This window comes from Platalea leucorodia (genome assembly GCF_965183815.1).
Source record: "Platalea leucorodia genome assembly, chromosome: 12".
NCBI classification, from domain to species: Eukaryota; Metazoa; Chordata; class Aves; order Pelecaniformes; family Threskiornithidae; genus Platalea; species Platalea leucorodia.
In genome coordinates, this window is record NC_138834.1 from 8269324 (window position 1) to 8292166 (window position 22843).

General features: G+C 36.2%; 1 protein-coding gene across 3 annotated transcripts in view; it reads right to left on the reverse strand.

Moving 5' to 3' along the window:
• The window catches only part of HECTD4 (HECT domain E3 ubiquitin protein ligase 4), a 77253-nt gene that overhangs the window by 33906 nt on the left and 20504 nt on the right, over positions 1-22843 (reverse strand). Inside the window, exons 8-34 of one of the 3 annotated variants that reach the window (XM_082324639.1) lie at positions 21960-22152; positions 20424-20585; positions 20215-20328; positions 18690-18830; positions 18075-18307; positions 17514-17659; positions 15337-15407; positions 14551-14656; positions 13797-13917; positions 12752-12874; positions 11386-11510; positions 10177-10330; positions 9775-9875; positions 8502-8700; positions 6906-7052; positions 5587-5691; positions 4598-4761; positions 4019-4252; positions 3579-3771; positions 3299-3403; positions 3129-3217; positions 2383-2558; positions 1803-1938; positions 1516-1657; positions 1235-1401; positions 515-661; positions 9-193 (exon numbers count right to left, since the gene is read on the reverse strand). In XM_082324639.1, the coding sequence (XP_082180765.1) occupies positions 9-193; positions 515-661; positions 1235-1401; positions 1516-1657; positions 1803-1938; positions 2383-2558; positions 3129-3217; positions 3299-3403; positions 3579-3771; positions 4019-4252; positions 4598-4761; positions 5587-5691; positions 6906-7052; positions 8502-8700; positions 9775-9875; positions 10177-10330; positions 11386-11510; positions 12752-12874; positions 13797-13917; positions 14551-14656; positions 15337-15407; positions 17514-17659; positions 18075-18307; positions 18690-18830; positions 20215-20328; positions 20424-20585; positions 21960-22152 (3979 nt within the window). Of the gene's footprint in view, positions 1-8; positions 194-514; positions 662-1234; positions 1402-1515; positions 1658-1802; positions 1939-2382; positions 2559-3128; positions 3218-3298; positions 3404-3578; positions 3772-4018; positions 4253-4597; positions 4762-5586; positions 5692-6905; positions 7053-8501; positions 8701-9774; positions 9876-10176; positions 10331-11385; positions 11511-12745; positions 12875-13796; positions 13918-14550; positions 14657-15336; positions 15408-17513; positions 17660-18074; positions 18308-18689; positions 18831-20214; positions 20329-20423; positions 20586-21959; positions 22153-22843 lie in introns of all 3 variants that reach the window. The other 2 variants (XM_082324640.1, XM_082324638.1) reach the window with 2 other exon arrangements.

Sequence of the window (22843 nt, forward strand, 5' to 3'; positions counted from 1 at the left end):
GTTCCTACCTTCTTCTTTCTCCCATTCGACACAGCGATTGGCTAGCACCTGGAAGGCAGCCCAAGCCATGGTGGCCACCTTCTGTTTCTTGGTCTGTTTTTCATTTGAACTGGATTCTGTCTGGCTGCTTAAACTGCAAAGCCGGTCCATAAGTTGTACGAGGCCACTACGTACCAAACACTTCTCTTCGCTCCTGTATGAGAAGAGAAATTCAGATTTTAATTAAGTCAGATTTTACTTTCAGTCACTAACAACAGACACGATGAAAATCCAGAACTTGCTGTTTACTTAGCCATTAATTACTTCACTTTGCAGAAAGATGGTTCTGTCTCTCCCTTGTCCTCCCCACATGAAATTCTGTACTCTGAGAAAATTTAACAGAATGTTCTCAGATACTCTTCATTATGAAGAAAGGGAGTATATTTATACCATATAATGCTTCTCCTTAAGTCAAAACCTAACAAGCACAGCTGTGGATGTCCTCCTTCCCTTTCTGAGAGAAATATTTTCATACCTCGTGTAAGGTATAGTGCATAAGAGGCCAATGCTATTTGCACAAGCGATGGGGTAGCGAGCACACAGCGAGACCACAGACGTCATCGTTTCTCCAAAAGCTTCCTGGACTTGTTCCACCATCCCGCCGCACGTGAGCTCTTCAATTCTGTTGGTAGTTAGATATTTGAAATGGTAGGCCTTCTAGGTTAAATAAAATGAACAAACTTCCAAATATAACTTTAAAAAAAATAATCAGCACATATTAAGAACTACTCAATGAAGACTTAGAAGCAAAACTGCAAGTCACAATGTTTTAGTACAAAGCATATGTAAACAAGATAGTATGGTAGTTTTACCTCAGACATGACTGAAATTTGACTACAAACAAAATATTTATCAAATTTAGATGACAGTACTAGTATCAGCTAAATCTACCACTAATACCTAATTAACACAAGTTTAGAATTAAGTCAGGAAAGTAAGATACCCTATATACATATCTGTGGATATCTTGTCCCAGTACAACAGGAAATTTCATCTACTGCCAAATAAAAGCATTTCTTGGAAGTTTCTGCCTTTTCACCCCACAAGGGCCAATAAAAGTGGTTGTTGCAAGCTTTGTTCTGCAAACTTGAGCCCTCACAGCTAGTCACTTCTCATGGTTTTTACTTGCACAAAGCAATTTATTATCTTCTACAGACACCAAAACATTTAATTATTTTCAGAGAAACAAACAAACCTTGGGCCTCCCTGAAGCACCATGGTCACTGGGCCTACAAGATGCGTCACACCACCAACCCGAACAGCTGCCGTCAGCAACTCTCTCATATGCACTAGGGCTTGCTTCCTCGTATTCCCACGACGCCACCTTGTCTGAGCAGCTAGCAGGAAACTGCTGCTGGATACCTACGAGATTTTGTTTGGTTGGTTTTGTTAGTGAGACACAGGCAAGACACCTCCTTTCTTTGTGAAAGTTTGAATTTGAAAATGTAATGATTTAGCACATTTAAAATGACATACCGCTTGGTCAGGATTTGTTCCAATGAAAGCAAACAGTTGCCCCAGTAAAACACTGTACGTGGGTTTATCTCTGCTATCCTCAATAGTCAGTGACTGGAGAAGAGTGAAAGAGCTGCTTCTATGGCTGGTAACATGGCGTCGCCTAGGAGAATATAGGATAATTACACCTGGCAGCACTAAATTGATCCAAGGAAAATAAAAGTGCTATGCTTGCAAAGTTTATGATGATTTTAACAACACAGGCCACATTATTGTAAAGCAGCTTAGCGGAATAAACCCTTGTATACCTTTGACTTGATCTAGCAAACTCGATATCTTCGTTACCAATCATTTCTAAGTCAGATGGTGCCGACATGCTGCGAAGGAAGACAGGCTGGCGGACTGCGTGAGATATCACTTTTGTTTCAGATGCTGATTTACAGGCTGCAATATTACACAATACGAAAGAATGTCACTCCTGGCGTAGGAGGTTATTTGCAAACTGTTTTTAAAATCACTGTGGACATTCCAGTGAAAGCTACAACATAGGATGGCGAAAACACAGTCTACGCAAGAACTTGCAACTCAGTTCTGACGAATTTCCTGCTTTCAGGTATTGTTTCAAGCTAGTTTTGATTAGGTTAAGCATTTTTTCCAATAATTCAGAAGACTAGAGTTTAAATTCCACATATTATTACTCAGACCATCATCATGGCAATCAGAAAACAAAGATTCAACTTCATATACTGCAAAAGAGTTTAATTAATTTGAAAAATTAAAAAAAAAGGTTTAATTTTAATTTAAGTGAAAAAGGAAAAAAGAGAAAAGGAATAAATTATATCTTCAGGAAATAAAAAGAAAGTACAATGCTGGTAATGAGATATGTACCTGGAGTCTCTGCAGGGGTACCAGATATACTTCTTGTGATTCCAGACTGTGCTGCAATAGTGACATGTAATAACAGCTCTGCTCTGTTCATCAAGCTCTTAACTAATGTTTTTGTTTTTGCTAGGGGATGAGAGGTCTTCTGTATCAGTGAATTCACCTCTTGAAAAAACTTCTCCCTAAGATTATGAAAGAAAAATAAAGAAGCAAAAACTCAATTACGTTTTAATGCCTTCTGAAGTAAAGTGTTACTGTGAGAAAGAAGACATATAGCATCAAACTATTCTATGCCAATAAAGTAGAAAGCAGAAAAAAAATAACCAAGTGATTTGCTAGTAAGTACTAGTAGCTGTAGGTACTAATATTAATATATTCATCACAAATTTTTTGAAGGATTTAATCAGCTATTGCTAGACAGACAGGAGAATGAAGTTTTAAAGTATCCGCATCCCTGGTTAGAAGTTCATCTGAATGTTCCTGCTCCCAAAGACTGTTTTATTTCTATAGGTCTACCAGCCTTTAATGGAATTAGGCATAAATTTTTTTTGCAACATTTAGTGCCAGCTTCTGCTTCACAGTGTCACAGGGTACAATGACGTCCGAGTGCCCACTTCAACAAGCATCTATGTATGTATGCAACTTTAACCCTGCATACCTACTTTTGGAACTCACTGAAATTCCACAGCTGCTTAAAGTTGCCTGTCTTAAGTACCTTGCCTAAATGGTATGCTCTGCAGCCAGCTACTAACCTTAATGCCAGGACCACATTCTCAAGATCACTTCCATCAAAAGAAACTTCTTTCATTGAACACAGAAGTTCTAGTTCTTTCATCTTGCTCTAAAAAAAGTGAAGGAAAAGGATGAACGTGTATTGAGAGCAGCATGAAGCATGAGCACGCACAGCGGCCACAATGCTTACCTCATTGAAGTGATAATCATAAAAGAACGGGACGTTGTTCTCCAGCTTCCCATGCATGGCATCATCTACCTCATTCTGCCATTTCTGCTCCAGCTCAGCCACACTCTAACAAAGGAGACAAAAAAATAACACTTACTGCAGTTGTTCATCTTGAGGAGTAAAAGAGATCTTAAAAGAAGAAATCTGAGTACATTTTGTATTTCTATGTTTCTAAAATTCTATTAATACACCTTTATTCTCAAAAAAAGCCTTCTGGGTTTTTGTGTATTTTCATTTTTACCTGCAATTGTCTCTCCATGGCATTTAGCTTCTTAAAGGTCTCTCCCATAATTTTACAAAGTAAGTCATATTCTTCAGCATGTTCTTCCTGATACTGGAAATTTATCAGGGACTGGAGTGCATCAACCAAATTCAAATGTTTAATCACACATGAAACTACCATTTCCTCCATTACTTCTGGCTGAATCACTTCCCTAGGGTTATAGGGAAAGTCAAATTGATTAAGCAAGAATAACGGACAAACTTTGACAATTCATATTTACAATTCACTAGATGCTGCATTCACAAACAAGTACTTACAGAATATTAAATGCATACCATCATACATGACAGGCATGCCACATCCTTACCATCACTTTTTTAGCTCACTTACTTTGGCACCAAACATTTCAAAAAATAAAAGTCAAGTTAGAAAAATAGAGCAAACCAACGACTACTTACTTTATACTAGGTCTAAACTGAGGCCGAGCACGTCCAGAAATTTCCCTGAGTTTAATCATGATTCCTGGAGGCAGCCTAATCCTAGGCAGATCAAAATAATGTCCAACGGGAGGCACTAGAACATCAGAGGGATATGTAAATTCTCTGTCTTCGTCTATAGTAAGAGGCAACGGAGAAGGACTTGGTGTAAGGGCTGGAGATATTACACCATTAGCTTCCACCTGCCACTGGCACCTGGAAAAATAAAGAAAAACAGATGAAAAGTTCTTTTTTTTCCTCCTCCTAACTCTCCCCCTCATTCAGAAAGACACATTAGTCAACAGCACGTTACAAGGACAGACTACATATTAAGTGTGGCTTGTACCAAGCCTAGCCCAATCCTCCTCTACTTACTCTAAAGAAAACCCCTATTCTAGAGAACATTTCCTTAATTTTAGACAACACAGAACTGCTGAACACACTCTGCAGGAAAAATTATCAAAACATCACCTTAAAACACACGACTTCAGCACAACTACAGAAGTCACCTTCTCACAGAAAAAAAACACATGGGAACTCAGATCAATTTTTTTTTTTTACCTTTGTAATAATTTAGATCTTAAGAGCTCTTGACAGGTTTCTTCATCTTTGGTAATTTCTGGTCCATTGTATAATATTCGCAGCATAGAACAAGCTAATACAGAAAGGCCAAGTGCCAGGTCAACTAAGAATGGCAAGCCTCCTGACACATCCTCTGAAGACTCCTGTAGTAGGAATAGTGATAAGTTGCACTAATCAATCAACCATGAAGTCCTTCCCCAATACATTTCAAGATAGGAGATTTTATATTTTTATACATAATCTTTTATATAAAAGATATAGATATCGCTATCTATCAATCATATGTCTCTTACACAGAGTTATACTGAAAAAATGCTTAACAATTAAAAGCAATTTGTAAGAACAACTCAAGGCAAGAAACAAAGGATTTAAACATTATTTTCCTGAACCAAGAAAGAGAAGAAAAGGTAAAGTTATTTTTGGTTCAGTCATTCTTTGGCCTGCAGATCTGTCATCTCACAGGCCTAATCCTAGCTTCCTGGTGGTGGGATTCAAGTTTCCTTTTGTTTGATCCCAGCGTCCCTCCCTTCTCTTCTTTAAAGGCTGGAATCATTATTCCCCCATTAAATCTCTGATTTCCAGGTCGTTACAAGATACCCATCTCTCCAAAGAAATCCTGATCTACAAGCAGCAAGAGATATTAAAGTGACTTCATCCAAGTCCAGTGCCAAAGACAAGAGACAGGTAAGATGTATTTGGTAATAACTATCTTCATAAAACCCTAAGCATGCTACAGACCATGCCACAGGCTCTCTCTAGCTAAGGAAGCCAAACGTCTAAAACTTAGGGCCTTTACACTGTAGAAAGATGATTTTTCTTATTGCCAAAATAAGAAAACTATTACTGTTTTAAATTTCAAACATTAACTTCAAACTTTGAAGTACATTTCTATCTGATCTGAAGTGTGTAACAGACAGAAGATAAAGCGAAGCGGAACCTATCCCGTGGAATCTGTCAGGTTTGAGTACCTGTGCTCGAACAGTGCAAGCAAAGCCCCACATAGCTTTGTCTGGAGTGTTGTGCTCACGACCACTCCGCATTTCAAAGGAGAAGGTGACTGTATCTCCTTCCACCTTAAAATTTTGATGGGGAGGAGGGAAAAAACAAAAAAAAAAAAAAAAAAAAAGAAGAAGATACATTTAAGAATTGAGGCAAACAATCAGGCTTTTCATAAAAGTGGCTTACTTTATGAATTAACGTTTTTAATGACAGTTATCTAAGTATTATTTTTATCTCCAATGATATACTCTGATTTAAGAGTCTTCCTTTTTTGTAAGGATATCTTTTAGTGGACAATTTGATTTTAATTTTGCTGCTGGCTAACTACAGTAAAACAAAAAAAAACACCGTAAGCTGTAGAATCAAAAGTAGAATTTATCAGTCTGTGTTACTTGGCGTTGATTTTCATCAAAACGCTTTCATTATCTGTCTGCAAGAAACCATGCAATAATCAACAGTTCTCTTCCTGAAGGAAGACAGACAAGCTCTTCAAGGAGAAGAATGTCAACACATTAATAGAAGAGTTTCCTAAAAGAGCAATATAAAAATCTATATGTCTGAAAAATAAATGAAATTCCATTAATTGTGAACAATGGAGTTTTTGTCTGAAATTGCTTTCCAGTTTATTACTTCTTGGTTTTCTTTTTGAAATTATTTTTTGTTATGTATATAAGCCCAGTTTTAGTGTGGGACAACGTAGCAGCACAAACACGTAAGAAAAAAATCATACTGCATACAATCTGAGAGAACATACTGCAAAATTCTTGAAATACTGAATTTTCAAGAAGTTTGGGGGATTTTTCTGTCTTAGCTTTACTGCCAAAAGCATCCAATGTAATTTTAAAACCCAAACACAAATGGTTGGAAAGCTGCTACATTTACTACTTGTTATATTTGCGGGTTACTGTTAAAAAAAGGCAGTCATGCCCACGGACCTTAAGAAAATATGCACAGCCTCAGACTGTGCAAGAATTTCTCCTAGGAAGACATACTTATGAGAACAGTGGTGCCATTAGAGACTCCAGGACTGAGACATACCGATAATGAATTCCAGTAAGACATAACAAAACAAGATAACCTCAAAGAGATGTTATAATCACACATAACATACAGCTGAGTTTAAAGTTATTCCCCCAGGACATAACAGCCCACTTAAGAAGTAATCTCATCATGGATAACTGTAGGCTTAAAAGCCTGGACTTCATTGCTACAAGGTTTAAAATGGACTCGACACGGTTTCCAAAGGGGATTTTTCTACGTGAAATATTGTTGGATTATAATACTGTACCTTTACTAAGTCTTTCGGCCAACCAGTTCCTAAGACACTACGGCTGCCATATCCCAGTGTATTGCCTCCATACTCAGCAACCTTCCTACTGTTTGTGTTAGGACCAGCATAGATCACCAACTTCAAAACATAAAATACACTGTTAGACTGTAAGAGAAAAACAAGAAAATCTAATAATAATAATAATACTTAGCACTTACACCGCGCTTCATATTTTCAAAGCGCTTTATCAACATTAACAAATCCTCACAACAGCACTGTGAGGTGAGTAGGCAAGTATTATTATCCCCATTTTACAGATGGGGAAACTGAGGCAGAGAGGAAATTGAGTGACTTGCCCCCGAGGTCACACAGCAAGTCAGCAGCAGAACTGGGAGCTGAAGTCAGGAGAAATCCTAACTTCCAGGCCTCATGCTGAGCTAACTAGAACACATTGCCTCTCTACTAATAAACAGATTGATCCTTCCCCCATCAAAGTTAATATTTTTGTCAGTGACTTCAGTGGGAACATGACGGGGCCCAAAGTTTTCTGGAGGAGTTTAACCAGTAATAGGTGACATTAATATTGAAGACGCTTATAAATAACTAATGGGAGTGTGTACCACAGGATTTGCTCTATGTCAAAGAATATATGGCAACAATTAGTAAGCAGCACAAGTAGCTCTCTGCTTATACAAAGTAAATAAGTGCTATTAGTTGTGTTCTTGAAATTGAAAAGACTTGTTTATATTAATCCATGTGAACAAGTCATTTATCATCATGGGAAAAAAAAGTAATGTTTCCAGTTCTGCCCAGTTTAAACAAACCATGCTGATTTACAAAGTAGGCAGCTAGATTAAAATTTGAGAAATAAGGAAAACTGAACAACAGCAAAAATAAGAAGGAAGTCAAACTTTGACAATCTGAGCCATCATGAAATGAACTAAAAAAAAAATGATGAGTTGGTATGAATATCTGAGGGAGAACAAAAACAAAACAAAACAAACCTCCCCCCGCCCTCAAACCCCACACCTCTGGTGCCTACTACACTTCTCCTATTTCATAACTACCACTACTTCTGACATCTTTTGAGGAAACTTCCTAGTTACAGAGCCTAACTCTTAACAAATGATCCTCATAACTGATAGGTTTTAAACATTGAAGCAATCACTGGATATTATGTTCTGAAACGATACACAAGAAGAATTAAGCATATACTCTTTTTGGATTGTTTCTTCAAAAACAATAGAAATTAAACATGAATCATTTATCTTCGTCTTCCTGCCTTTTCATGTCAACGACTCTTTGTACATTTTCTATCATTTAGCTAAGTCTAACCTTAAGATGAAACTCAAGAATTGTTTTGAAAAGTTATTCACAATTGTGCCACACAAGAAATAACCTCTCCGCATCCCTGTACTTTACAGCCTTGAAGTATGTAAACTGTTACATTACAGTGTGCGCTAATAAACTCCTAACAATAAAAACCTCCTGCGTTTTCCTGATCACTGGAAATCAGGTGCCATGAAAGACAAGGGGCAGAAAAGATGAAAATGGGAAGTGCTGCTGATGGAAATATATACAAAAGAAATGATTTCTGAATTGGTCCTTGCTTACCTTATCGTAATCATATTGTGAAGAACATCTGTTGTCAAATCTAAGATATAAACAGCGGGCTCCTGGAATATGTACAGTTTCTTTAAATTTATAGTTATCCCTGACGGGATGAACTGTTTCTACAGTCTTCCCAGCAGCCCAGGGAGCAGGGATCTTCAAACCCGTAAGAAAACCCGGTTCTTCTTTCTCTTCCAGCATTCTGAAATTAGAGTGAAAAATTAGTCCTAAAATTCAAAACACAGATTTCTATTATATATTCAGACATCAAACTATAAAGTACTTAAAATCACCTCTCAGTATTGATACCTAGCAACACAAAGTATTGACTCCTCATTTTAAGCATAACTGTATTGAGGGAACACGCAGAACAAATAGCATGAATACAGAGTTCATAGCATAGAAATAACTATGCCAATCTCTAACCTGTAAAATCTGAACTTTTCCCTATGCTTTCCAATTTCCCAATTATGGTAAACAAGCTAAGTGGACCATAAAAAAAAGTAAATGGTACTATATACGGATCCTAACACACAATTGGCAGCATAAAAAAAACTTCCCTCCTGGGATAGCACCCAAAACTGATTATACTGTCATAAAACTATATGCCTAATATTTCACTGAAGCTTATAATTTGGAGAAGGATTGAAAATAAATTCTTCAGAGTTTTCAGACAGCATATTATACATTATCACAAACTGTTTAATACTACAAATTCTGCAACACCGCAAATAGCTATGATAAGCATTTGTTATTTAATTTAGCTGCATGTTTCTGCTTCTAAGCAGAAGCTGTATAACTCTGAGCTGAGACTTGGGATTTAAATGCAGGACTTAAAATCGTTACATTTCTCTATGTAAATGAAACCATTTAGTATCTTTCCAATGGTTTTAATACTGTATCTCATGCTGCCAGAGCAATTTACATTTTCTCATGATGGTCTTCCTTAGCCTAATTTCTTGTAAGAGGAACATTTAGAATTAATTCCTAATGCTTGAGGTGAGGGAAAAAACAAAACAAAGCATACCCTGTGCAAAAAACCTGAAGATATTAATCATTTAATTCTATATGCAAAAAAATTTTAGAATTGCCTTTTGTAAAGGTTTATATATCTCCAAGACAGCCTTACAAACTATTACAGCTTTGCCCTTAATAAAAAAAAAAAAAAAAAAAAAAAAGATTGCTGCTTTAAGATTTATCCCACAGCAATGGTCAAATGAGCATTACAGCTAAAATATTTTATCCTATGAAAAGACCCAAATGTAAAGAAAATCACCTCTCATCAGGTAACAGCTTCCCTTTCTGTTCTGATGCACCACTGGGGGAACTGTTCAGTTCTGAGAAAACTGGAGACTGAGTTTTAAGCAGCAGTGCGGTCTGTGGCACAAAATATACAGTGTTAGAAACATGCAAACAGTAAATCATTTTAAGATCTCGTTATTGAAATATATTAACAATCGCACTGTTGTTATTGACAATAAATCATTACTTAGTAGCTGTTGTACCAAGTAAAATTTAATATTCAGCATTATCAACTTTTGTAGCTGCTAAGCAATTCTTGAACTATAATCTGTGGATCACTTACTGAAGAAAATTGACCAAGATCTGCAGCATTTTAGAACACGCATGCCACATCTTTTTTTTCCATTGTAGACAACTGCTGACACAAAGACCATACCTGACTTGTGTAAAGAACCAGCTGCACCAGCTGAGGCATCAAGGCATCAGCCATAGTTAGAGTTTGCAAATTTGGATGCATCAGAGATGTCAGTAGGACGGGAAGCAGATGACCAAGCATAGTAGCCTTTGTAATTTGCTCCAGGCCTTTTAATCTGTAAGGAGAGTCAAGGTTTGTATAGTAACAACTATTTTCATATAGTATCACTACTATTTTTAGTCATCTGTTTAATCTTGTATCAGACCACATAAGTAGGCAATTCAAAATTCAGCAGAGAACATTTGCATTATATTTTAAAAAAACAACCAAAAACTTAATACCTTGAAAACATTACAAATTCTCCAAATTTCGTCCTACTCTTTGCTGTCAATTCTTACTAAACAATGATAGATCAGAAGACAGTAAATCAAGAGTTTAATAACTACTTAGAAAATTTTAAGCTCCCATGGGCATGAGATGAAAGTCCACATCAAACACAAATGTATTTGTTCAGTATGTACATCAGGCTGCTAGCACACGTAGCTCAAAGCACTTTAAAAGAACCTGTATCTATTAAAATGTACTTGAGCATGAAACCCATCTGAAAACATCTCAAAGGAACTGTGTATTGTCAATAAACAAAACTAATTCTTGCAGGCACAGAAAAGCATAGAAACCTAAACCTGAAACAGAAGTGGGAGAGGGAGGTGTTTGTTTAACTAGAGAAAAGGTTCACACCTTTTGTTTACGTCCCATTCCCAACATATATTTTTAAGTGGAAGGGAGAGAGGGAAGGGCAATGTTATGCTATCTGATGAAACATGCAGGGTATCATAACAACATCCAAGACTTGTCACGGGTACAATATCTAGTCCAGCTACTAGAGATGTAAGTCAGGAATTTAAAAGTTTAAAAATTGCCCTGGCTTATAGGAATATTCCCAGCTGACTAACTACAGTTTGTTTCCAGTTACTCTGCTCATAAATACCACTGTCACTCACTAAAACCTTAGCAATTTGAAGAGTAGTACTGACATGGAGAGTCAGATTCTAAATTCTTCAAAAGATAAGTGCTAAGCAAATGCTATAGTAAGAACCAGTTCCTATACATTCAAAGCTCAAGCATGAAGTTAAAACATAAAGAACAAGTAACACTAACTGTGCTTGTACAGCAAGCCACAAAAAGCAACCATTTACTCTCTTCAAGTTAACAGACTCATACTTGTCTTACCTTTGCTCTCTATCAGAAATGTCACTGTTTATTAGTGCCGTAGTGACTTGTTGCAGCATTTCTAAGACTTCATCACATCCTGTCAGAATTTGCGTAGCAAGAGACAAAATGCTGGTCTTCAGCTCCTAGGTACAAAAAGAATTATAGGATACTTAAATTCTTAGAGAATACAAAAAAACCGACAACAGAACAAAACGATGGATTTCCAAATTAAAATAATGATAATGTGACCTGGCAGGCCTGCAGCAGTAGATTCATCCAAGACTTAAATTTGATTAATGCTAAGCCTCAAAGTGCTGGGAGAAACTAGGTGCATATTTTACAGGATGCACATCCAGTTTCTAGAGGGAAGGAATCCCCAAGTCCAGCACAGGAGAGAGAGCTGTTAGCCAGCCAAGGTACAGCATTGGTGACAGAATGTCCTAGCAGGTATGAGGATCACTGTAGAGAGAGAAACTGAACAATGAAAACATGGGTGAATAGTGAGACAAGAAAAGTACTGCAATATTTAGCATTTACTCAATGAGCGTGAACAAATAACTTTCAACTGCAGCAGATTACAAGCACACAAAGTCTCAAAGAGTAGCAGACAAACCCAGCTTAACAAACATTACCAGAAGTTCAGAAGTCAATACCATTATAGAGGAATTGTTGCTGTTACAAAAATTACTGTGACAAGACAGCCTGCATGCTAGGACAAACCTGGCTTCTATGAGTTCATTCAAGACTATTCCAGCAGTAATACGAAATGACACCATTTTAATAAACCTTATACCAACAAAACAACCACCGTCCGCAAACCTTGTCCTCTAACAGTTTCCTTGCCACAAACATTATTCACGCTATTTCAGACAACAGATGCAGGTGGTTCTACACAAGCTTTAGAAGTTAAACTGCAAAAAAGCAGGAGCCAGGTAAGGCAAACGAGAAAACCTCTTCCTATTTAAATTTGAAAAATATTTTTTCAAAGACCACCTAAGTGATTTGGACAAGAGAAACTGGGGGGGTGGCAACGTGTCCAGAAAGGATTCCTGGCAGATACATTTTCTTACTAGCTCATATTAATTGAAATACATTTTAAATGTCATTATATGGATGTTTAGGAAGGGGAGTCTCTGCTCTCACTGACAATACAGAACCCAAGCTGCTTCTTGGGTTGAACCCAACTTGACACACAACAACTGCAGACTTTAGCTGGAGAACAGGAAAAAAAAAAACCCAAAACTGTCTACAGTAATTTAAATATATCAAGAGGAAAAGAATCAACAAAACAGTGTAAGTAGAATGCATTGCAGAAACAAGAGGTGTCACAGGAACACTGACTGTAGAGAGCCATACTAGAATAAAACTTGGTGTTTACCTGTACCTTCAATGTCTCTCCCTGCAAGGAGCTGTCACTGTCATCATTTTCATCAGGTTTAATCAAAATAGTGTTACTGAGGAGGTGGTTCTGTACAGCCATCAGATACCGCAAACATGAAGATGCAGCCTTTAACATAAATAAGTACACTTTACATTATCTAAACCCTTTAATCAACCTTGATTCAGGCAATCCTTGTACTTTGAAATATAAAAGAGGAAAAAAGTTGGGGGAGAGGACAAGCAAAAGCAAAAAATAATTTCTCTTGAACAGAAATTCTTTTTGCTGATTTAAAGTGAGCTTGTTAATACATATTTAAGAGAAGAAACTGGTTGCAAAATATTGAATTTTGTGAAATAACTTGCAAAACATATAAAGAAGCAGTACCGTTTTATTCAAGTAGACAACATTATAGTAATATTCCAGTCCTGTAACATTAATTAATTCTTGAAAGATAATGCCACCATAGAGCTAAATTTAATTCACACTCCTGAAGGCGATGTTCCATGCTACTACTCCCTTCCCACCTCCTGCAGGCTGTGACCTCCTGTCCCCTCCCCAGTGTTTGCACGCCAGCTCGCCCGCCTTTGCCATCAGCCGGACCAGGGAGCTGATCCTGCTGAACACATCTACGCATACTTTTACCATTAAATAACGTTAACTTTCACTCATTTTTGTCTGTGAATCATTATACACAACTGTAGAGAGAGCTTATTTTGGTGTTTTTTTGTTTTGGGTTTTTTTTTAAATTGTTGTAATGCTTTGAAGATTGAGATACACAAACTTCCTTTAAATTGAAACAGCTACCAGAGCAACTGGGAAATATATTCATATATAAACCTGTTTTAGCATTACTATATGACTTGCTTTGCTGTAAGAAATTGTTTCTTCCTTTCCTGCACAGCATAAACAAAAGACATTCTTTTCCTGTATTTGGTAAGACACACAACTATAAAAGTTCTACCTCTATATACTCAGTAAAGATGATGGATTTAAGGGGGAAAAGGAAGCCCGAGGCAAATTTACTTTTATCAAAATACATTTTACTTACAGGCACAGTTGAAAGAAGCCTTTGAAAATCATCTTTAGATACAGTTTGGCACTTGGTGATTAAGACACAAGATTCTCGGACAACAATCTTGAGAATGTAGTGCAACAGCTCATCATTTAGTCTTCAAAAAATGCAGGAGAGATTAAAAATGTTAATAGTCCAATTATTGTGTATTTTGTATAGCTCATCTCAAAAGTCTCTGCAAGCTGTATCACAAATTATGTGAAACCAAAACAAACTTTAGAGATTCAGACACAAAGAAAACCAAGCCTGAAATGTTTAACAACAATCAATGCAATGGATTACCAGTTACTTCCTGCACTGCGCTGATATAAATCTACCATTTGTAATGACTCCTAAAAAAAAAAAAAAAAAAAAGACTCCTCCCAACTTGAACAGGTACTTGAGATTGACGGTTTTACTGCTGAAAAGTCACCTAACATAGTGATATGGAGAGCAACATCATAATATCGTACTTATGAATTATCATCCACATTCACCATATACATGGTAAGTAGCAGGGAATCCAAACTTAAGTTTGCATACAAAAGTCTCCAAAGTTTCCTCTAAAACATCAAACCTCTCTTTCCCTCGTCCTAATGAAATCCTACCCACCACGGCCACAAAGATAGTATTTCAGTTCACACTGCTAGTAAGATAACAAGCAATTTCGTCAGAATTTTATGCAAGTTTCCCTAAAGCAAGTAACAGAAACATACATTATAAAAGGGGGGAGCATATTGTTGCATTTTACCTATAATGATCATCATCTTCACTTCCAAATCTGTTGTTCTGAAGCTGTTCAGCTAAATTAGTCAGGATAACGTCACGAAGTTGAGAGAGACCACTGTTTCTCTCTCCTAAAATGGAATGCAAAAACTTTTGCAAAACAGCATTTTACAATATTAATTTATTTTTATTTCCTCAGATATCTTGCTTAATATATGCTACTTTTCAGAAATTACTATATTTACAGTGCAACCCAATTCCCTGTTGATATTACAGACTGTTAAAACTTACTCTGCACATAGCACTGTTTTAAATTCCACAGACTTTGACACATGAACACGTTCCTATGAAGTAACAAATTACTGTGCATCAGCTGCTTCCAAGTCCAGACTCCCATTCCATGGTAAATGCGAGTAGATTATTACCCTTTCTCTGAGGACTAAAGTTACCTCTGGTTACTGTGTAATTGCCGTGGGTAACACTAACTGCTAACCAGGTGTTCTAAAACAAAACCTGGACAAGAAACATTATTAATACTGACAAAAGAGAACTTTAATCCTTTTCAATTTCAAACAGTTGCCTGATTGAGACAAATTTTCCTTTTCTACAGCTAACATACGCTTGACCATGTAGCCATTTGGAAGGCAGCTTCAGAATACGAAGCATTCCGTAATTTCCTAGAATAGGGTGGGTTTAAAGCAGACTAGTGCTCAATATTCTGAACTGTTCTCCCTCCAGAGGTCGAGAAGTATTTTCACTTTCTGTTTTCAATTAGAAGAAACACTCTCACATGTCAATAAGACAGTCTCACCTTCAGTTAAGACCAATTTCAATAAATTATTGATTTCTGCTTCTCCAGGATACAGGATATTTAAACCTGAGCTAAAAAAAAGATAAAACCATGTATTATTTAATGTATTTAAAAGAAAACAAAATAATTTCAATGGACATGTGAAAAATGTCGTCACAGAATCTCAGCTTAGTATCTGATGTAACATTTGGAATTACTATGTAATAGCTTCTTCCAACTTAGAAAGGCATCCTCCATATTTTAACATTTGTATTAGTCATGAAATATGCAGCTGTTTTCTCCAGATATCTCTTGTAATCAACTATATTTTATTGTTTAGGTCCCAAAGCTTCTTCAAGAGCTATTTGCTTTCCTCTGAGAAACTCCACGTTAATCACTTGTGTATGTGACAGCACAATCATTTTTTCAAGAAACAGACAGATGTCAGAACAAATGGATGAAGGCTTAGAGAACGACTCCAACAACTCTGGTGACGGGGTAAAAGCTGTGGCTTATCTGTGATAAGAACAATGGAAAATGCAAGAGACAGTAATCAAGAAGTCACTACTGTTACAGTTTTATTAAATACTGGCTCGTTATAGAAGTCTTGGTTTAAGCTAAGCAGAAGATTCTAGAAGTAGCATTTCGGAAACAACACAGCTATGTATGAATACTCCTTGTGGAGATATTTTTCCCCTGTAACTTGTGATGAACTTTGTGCTTTCTACATGAATTACCACATCAAGATAGAAGATCAGAATAACTTAAAAGGAGTACTTCGTGACTGTCTGAAGTGTTGAAACTATTATGCAGACTTTTTCTTCTTTTCTTTTTAAATAACACTCTCATAGAAAAGAAAATTGGTATGTTTGTCAGAGTCATACTGAGAGCAGAGATTATTGCAGCTTCCCTCCCTCTGGCTCATGCTGACCAACTTGTGATACAAACATCAGGAAAAGTTATCATACGTTGCAAGCTCAGTTTGAGGCTTCCATTGGTATCAGAATCCCCCCAATGAGAAAACAAGAGGAAGGAGATATTACCTAATCCCCACCTCTGATTTTTTTACAAGTCATTGGAGGATATAGTGTTAAACACAGGAAAAATGCAGCAGCTGCCCATACAGTTGACAGGATACACTTTTCCCTATCAAAAAGGAAGACCCTGAAAATGCTACATAATCATAAAGATACACTATTCTTCTTCACTCACTTACAAAGCTGCATAAAGCCACTGAAATTTGGAATGTCGTGATTCACACACACACAAAAAAAAAACGCAGGTTGATCTTCAGAAGATTTTGTTCTCAACCTTTGGAGCACTTCCCACTTGAAAGCAGATTAAATTTGTACTTAGGACCTTTGAGACAGCATTCCTTGTCCTTGAGATTTACATTATCTCGTTTTCGTGATACACAATCACACTTTTTGCTTGCTTCCCTGTACTTAGTCATTCTGCTATTTTGACAAGCTGGAGAAAGGAAATTACACGGCATCAGGTTCAAGAGATGCAGTAGCTAATATGATGTGGAGCTAAAGCAACCATCCTGGTTAAGTGTTTGATGACCTGGTGTACCAGCCCAGAGACATAATGCCCACCCTTCCACCAGAATAGACTCCTGTTTTCTAAACATAAACCTACTTTCTCAAGACAGTCTTAGTACCCTGCCTGTTTTTTTTTTTTCCCCTGGGCCTTCAATCTTATAGCATTCCTCAAGTATTATTCATTCTGCTTCCCCTTGCATTCTTTTTGTTTAGGAGAATTTCAGTATTGTCACTTGAAACACCGGTATAACAGCTGACAACGTTAGCTTTGCCTATTCCAGAACACCAATAAGGTATATAAGCTAAATACAGACGTCATTCTAGCCATCACTGAAATGCAGAAAACTTTGCTTGAATTTACCAGCTATATTATAATAAACATTAAAAAAAAACCCTAAAGCAAGCCAATAAAAAGCAACAAATGAAAAGAAGTAATTACTGTCTCTTATTTCACTGTCATCATGACAAACACACTGTATTTCCCTTCTTCCACAGATACAAATCGTAATAATTTTATCATACTATGTTAACCTAAATTTTATCACATTAATTTAAAATTAAACTGCTGAATACAATTTGAATATTCATCTGTTACAACATTTTCAAATAACCTAAATTCTAAGTTAGGTTTAATTTGACAAAACAAATATTTACCTAATAGCTAGACAAACCTCCTTCTGAATCTCAGAGCAAATCTGATCCCTTGGTGCCATCAGTAACTGCCAAAGTAATAGGCCAGACCTTCTAACAATATCTCTGTTTCTTTCGGTTTGTGGGCTGAAGAAAAATTTAAAAACCACCTAAGAAAAATTAAACATAACAATATTAAAAACTTAAACATCGTTCACATTAACTTTTTTTCTGCAGTCAGTTTCTCAAACTATTTGTCTAGGTCACTAGAAATCTCAAGAGTCAGAAACTGACTTTGGACCAAAAAAAGGAAAAAAAAAAAAAAAAGAAAGAAATAAGGAAGTAACCTCTCTGGATTTTATTTTAATCTGTAAAAGTGACAATTACACTTGCATTTAAGTTAGGACTCTTAAATGGGTGTATAAGATACTGCAAAGCCACTGCTAAGTCGATCTCCATTAAACTGAATGCAATGGAGGAAAAAAAAACCCTAATAAAATCAAGTGGTTGCCTCTACTCTAAAACAACTTTTTTTTTTTTTTTTTTTAGTGTTTATTGTGAAGTACATTTAAGATGCCCTTGTACCTGAAAGACGACAAGGATGCAGCGTATTATACAAGTATCTCCATTCACCATAGCTTTTTCCATAATGTCACAAATACTGCTGAGGTGATGTGCTTCAATTGGATGTTGCTTGCCCAAAAAATTTGTTATGGGAAGATTGTTGCTGGCTGCAAGCAGGTTGAGTTGGTGGATACACATGGCACCAACATGGTGCAGTAACTGGTTAATAACCTCATTTGTGGTTGTTGCATCCCCTAGAAGAAGAAAAGCAGTTCAAATGCTGTCTACAAACACAGACTATAGCATTAGCATTTGCTTCTAAAATGCAATGTATCATTGTCATCATCTCTAACTTCAGGACACCCGCCCACATGATAAACAAAAGAATTGCCCACATCACTTTTTAATGTGCTAAAGGTAGCAAGAGTCTGGAAACTTCCAAACACATCTCCCTTTTTACTTTTTCCTTTCTTAAAGCAAAGATAAATCATGACCAATATTTATAAACAACTTTTCAAGAATGAACTCAACTCTTAATAGAAAGTTTCAGAAGGTAGTTTCTGTATATTTATGCTATGATAATCGTACATTTCACTTCCACTTCGTATAAAACACTGACTTGTAGGTTTAGCTCACCTTTGGGCTCTGTAATGACATGACTCACTCCCAGCCTCTGACAGACGCAATGGAACGCCTGGTTCCCGGGATTACACCACTGATCAATATAATCATTAGAGCATGTCCATATCATGTTATTCATAGTATCATAACAGGCACCTAAGAAAAGGAAAATATTTTGCACGTCAAATTTTATGTTTGTTAGTTGAATGTTTGTTAGAAAACCAGACTAAAGTATTTTTATAGCAGATATAAACCCAAATTATTTGCTTTAAAAGTTCTGTCATCTGACAGCAATTTAATAACAATGCATTGGAATGAAAAACATTAGAAGGAGATTTCTTAACAAAGGACTGAAGCAAATGCACATCGCCTTTGATGTTCCAAGTAAATGTACAACAGCATCCTTTTCAGGTAAATACTCCACAGTGCTCATTATTTATAAGGATAAGTACATAACATATATTATTCCTCCACAAACTTATCACACACTGCCACAGTGCATAAACTAAAAATAGTTGAGTCTGGCAGCAGATACCAGTAACTTCTAGAAAAAGTATAAGGGAAAAAAGTTTCAAATTTATTTTACTACAGCTATTGACAATTAAGCACCTTAGAACCTGTTTTATGGGCCTTGTGGTTAATACATAATAGCTTTAATAAAACTGACGGTTTGCATGGTGCAACTGTTAAAAAAATTTTAAAAACTTAGAGACTCATCTCCTAAAAAGTGTAAAGCCTACAAACACAAGCAGGTCCAAAACAGCAAAAGGAAAGGGTTGAGTGGATTATGGACACAACTGTTCTATGATAGATGCATTTACCATATCTTAAAAGTTCAAAAATAACAACATTTGTCTACATGTTTCAAATGAGGTAGATCTCCAGTAACAGTAGCTAACGGGCTAACATACAATTATACCTATCCATGCATCCTAGCATTTAGAATATTATTTAAAACTATTTATCTCAAACATTTTTAAGAAACACATTCTTTCTTCGGTAACATAAAAACACTGCTCATTAAAATGCTAGCAATGATATGCAGTGTTTAAGTAGCATGGACCCTGTTTGAAAGATTATTTTATTATATTAAGCAGGTTTAAAAAAAAAAAAAAAAAGCCCTGAAGAAAACGCTCACGATGTTTCGGTCATAAAGTGATAGGGAAATCGGAAATATCGGGAATATCTTTCCAGATAAGATGCATTTATGTATTTTCAAATATAGAGATAAGATACTCTAAACTTTATAGCACCTTCTAACATAAGCAGGGTATAAAAAAAAAAAAAAAAAAAAAATCAGACTTCTTTCAAGATTCTTTTCTGCTACAGAAAACACTTTTCTTGAGCTTGTGTGCAGCTGAAACTGCAAAAGCAAGATACTGGAAAATCCTTCAGGGAATTCCAAACTTTCAACAATGTTAAATTTACAAAATTTCACCACAGACATGAAATCTCACCAACTGCAGAGTTGCTTACTGCAAATTAAAATCCAGATAGATTATTCCCAGAATATTCCCAGAAGAAGAGATCTACTTCTTACCAAGTCCTGGAACTAGAGCACCACGTCCAAGTGAACTTCCTGCAGCATCAATGAGATCTGCTCGGCTTGTGAACTGCCCATCCGAAATATTGAACACCAAGCTTGAAGCAAGAACTACATAGAAAAAAGTCTCCAATAAATTTCTGAGAAGTTTATTGAATTTCAGAAAACCAGGGACTTAAAATCTGCCACAAATGTATCCGACTTACTTTTTAAAGATGACAAAGCACTTGTTCCTCCAAAGAGCGAGCGTGTTGCAGAACTGCCTGATCCACCTGGGGGTGGGACCAACATCACCAAGTACGTTCCACATGTGTATATTGGAGTCTTCCTTAACATTTTCAGTGGCAGCCCACAGCTAGTGTTTGCAGCTGAAATATTAAACAGAAAAACATGACACAAACATGTATTTCTTCATAACATTAAAAACCTCATAATAAAAGGCAGCAAACAAGGCAGATTTCTATTTAGGGCTTCATAAAAATCAATATGGAAATTCATTTAAGCTACATTTTGCAGCATTTAGAAATTGCGTTAAGTAGTTGTTTATAGGGGTGGCCTCATAACCCCGCACATTCAACACCAATCCCCATAAGGATACAGTTTCATAGGTTATTTAACTAAAGAGAACAACCTTAAAAAAAAAGGAAAGAAAAAGGAAAAAAAAAGAAAAAAAAAAGATGGCAGTCTCTAATTTCCAAACCAGGAAAATTTGGAGCTTAAAATTTAAGTATAAACAAAACTGTTTTAAGAATTGTATGGTGATAAACACATTGAAAGCAGTACCTTAGAACCAAATAATCTTCTAACATAGAGAGATCATTTGAGATTCACTACGCATTTACTATTTTAAGTTCTCCTGCTCCACATGAAACGTATACAGTCATAATGATTTAGCTCCTGCCACTGCTGATCAACACTTTTCTGAGCACTGACTAAAGAATTAGCCAAGAATAACCACTTACTCTTCTTCTTCTGTAGCACTCTAGTCGTTAACTGACAAAACACAGGCTTTAAAATAGCTCTTCAAGCTAACTCTTTGCCAATTTCCCTGTAAGCATATCTATTTCCTGTATAGTTTATTTTTATGGAAATACCTTTAATTGTTTAAAATTGAAGAAAAAACCCTCATGTACGTATGAAGGAAGAAGAGAAGTAATTCAGGATAAACTGAATAAGATCTTATCTTAAGACCAATCTTATAAAGCCCCAGATCATTCTGAAAGCCATCAATGCTGTTCATTCAGGATTCCCTAATTAACGGGTAGTTTCAGCAAGCCCATAAAATAATATCCAAACATTTTTCAAATTACCTCCAATTTATAGTATTCCACTTGCTTGTGAAACAAGAGTTTCATTGTCTAAACTGCAGTCTATTTTTGCATAACAATTAGAAGCCCAGTTGAACTGCCAGTACAGAAATGCAATTATCAGTTTGATCAAATCTTGCATAAACCAGTCCTATAATTGAATACATGGGGAAAAAAGGGTGCTAACAAGTACTCTTCCTGTTTTTCAGTCTTAAGCTTTTCTCACAATCAATGCCTAATTTATCAAAGGAACTTGTAATTCAAACATTAAGCAAATACTGCATCTATATTTCAAAAACTTATTTTTTGGGGGAAAAAAAAGCACACTTTTTGTTTTACATGTCCTAAGAGGTCAGTAATTACTAGAACCGATACTATACGTGTTAAGAAACAAACCATGAAAAATTACTGAGAGTCAGTAAAACCTCTTCTGACCTGCTTGGTCCTCCTTCAGTGTATTGGAGATTGTAGAGCCAGTGAGAGCAGCCAACGTTGCTGACGGGGAGGCTCTATACCTAGACAGCCTACTCAGAAGCATCTCATTTATACTCTTTGCAGATTCACCCTCTTTTCTCATTAATATAATTCGTTCCTGTAGAGGATTTGCTATACATACACCATTTTCTACCTATTAAAATGGAGAAGAAAAATACTTTTAGATATTGAAATCTGTAGGAGACCGGTTGCCTTAACTGAACAGTACAGTCTATCAGGTAGGGATACAAACTTAAACTCTGCTGTCAGGATTTCTTGCAAAAAAAGCACTACAAAAGCTGGACAGATGAGTACTTGTTTTGTTTGCAACGTTGTGGTTCAATAGAATATCTTCTGTTTGGTCTGTCCTTAAAGACAGAACTGCTTGTCGTAATCTTAACTGTATTTATGGAACTTTACTTAAAAATATTTAACCCTCCTGTATTTTCTTAGCAATGTTTCACTGGCAAGTTTTGTAAAAAGAGGCCCGTAAATAATTTGCCAGCCAAAAAGTGTAAGCGATGATTTTCTTAGACCATAATCTTCAGGGGATGTTTTACTAAAGAATGCATCTCTTAATGAAGATAAGATCTGATTTGCAGCATTAGCTATTTTCCATAAGTTGTACTACCACAGCCTACCAATTCTAGCTCCATCTTTCCACTAAGTGCAGCTGTTGTACAGCAACTGCTGAGCAGATATACAGACATTGCACTCAAAGTACTCCATCACAGCTAAATCCTCGTACAATTTCAATTATCAATACTGGAGGGTTATGAATTGCTGTAAGCTCTGCTGCATAAGTGAATCAATTTTTAGACCGAGATGCTTCATTGTCAAATTAA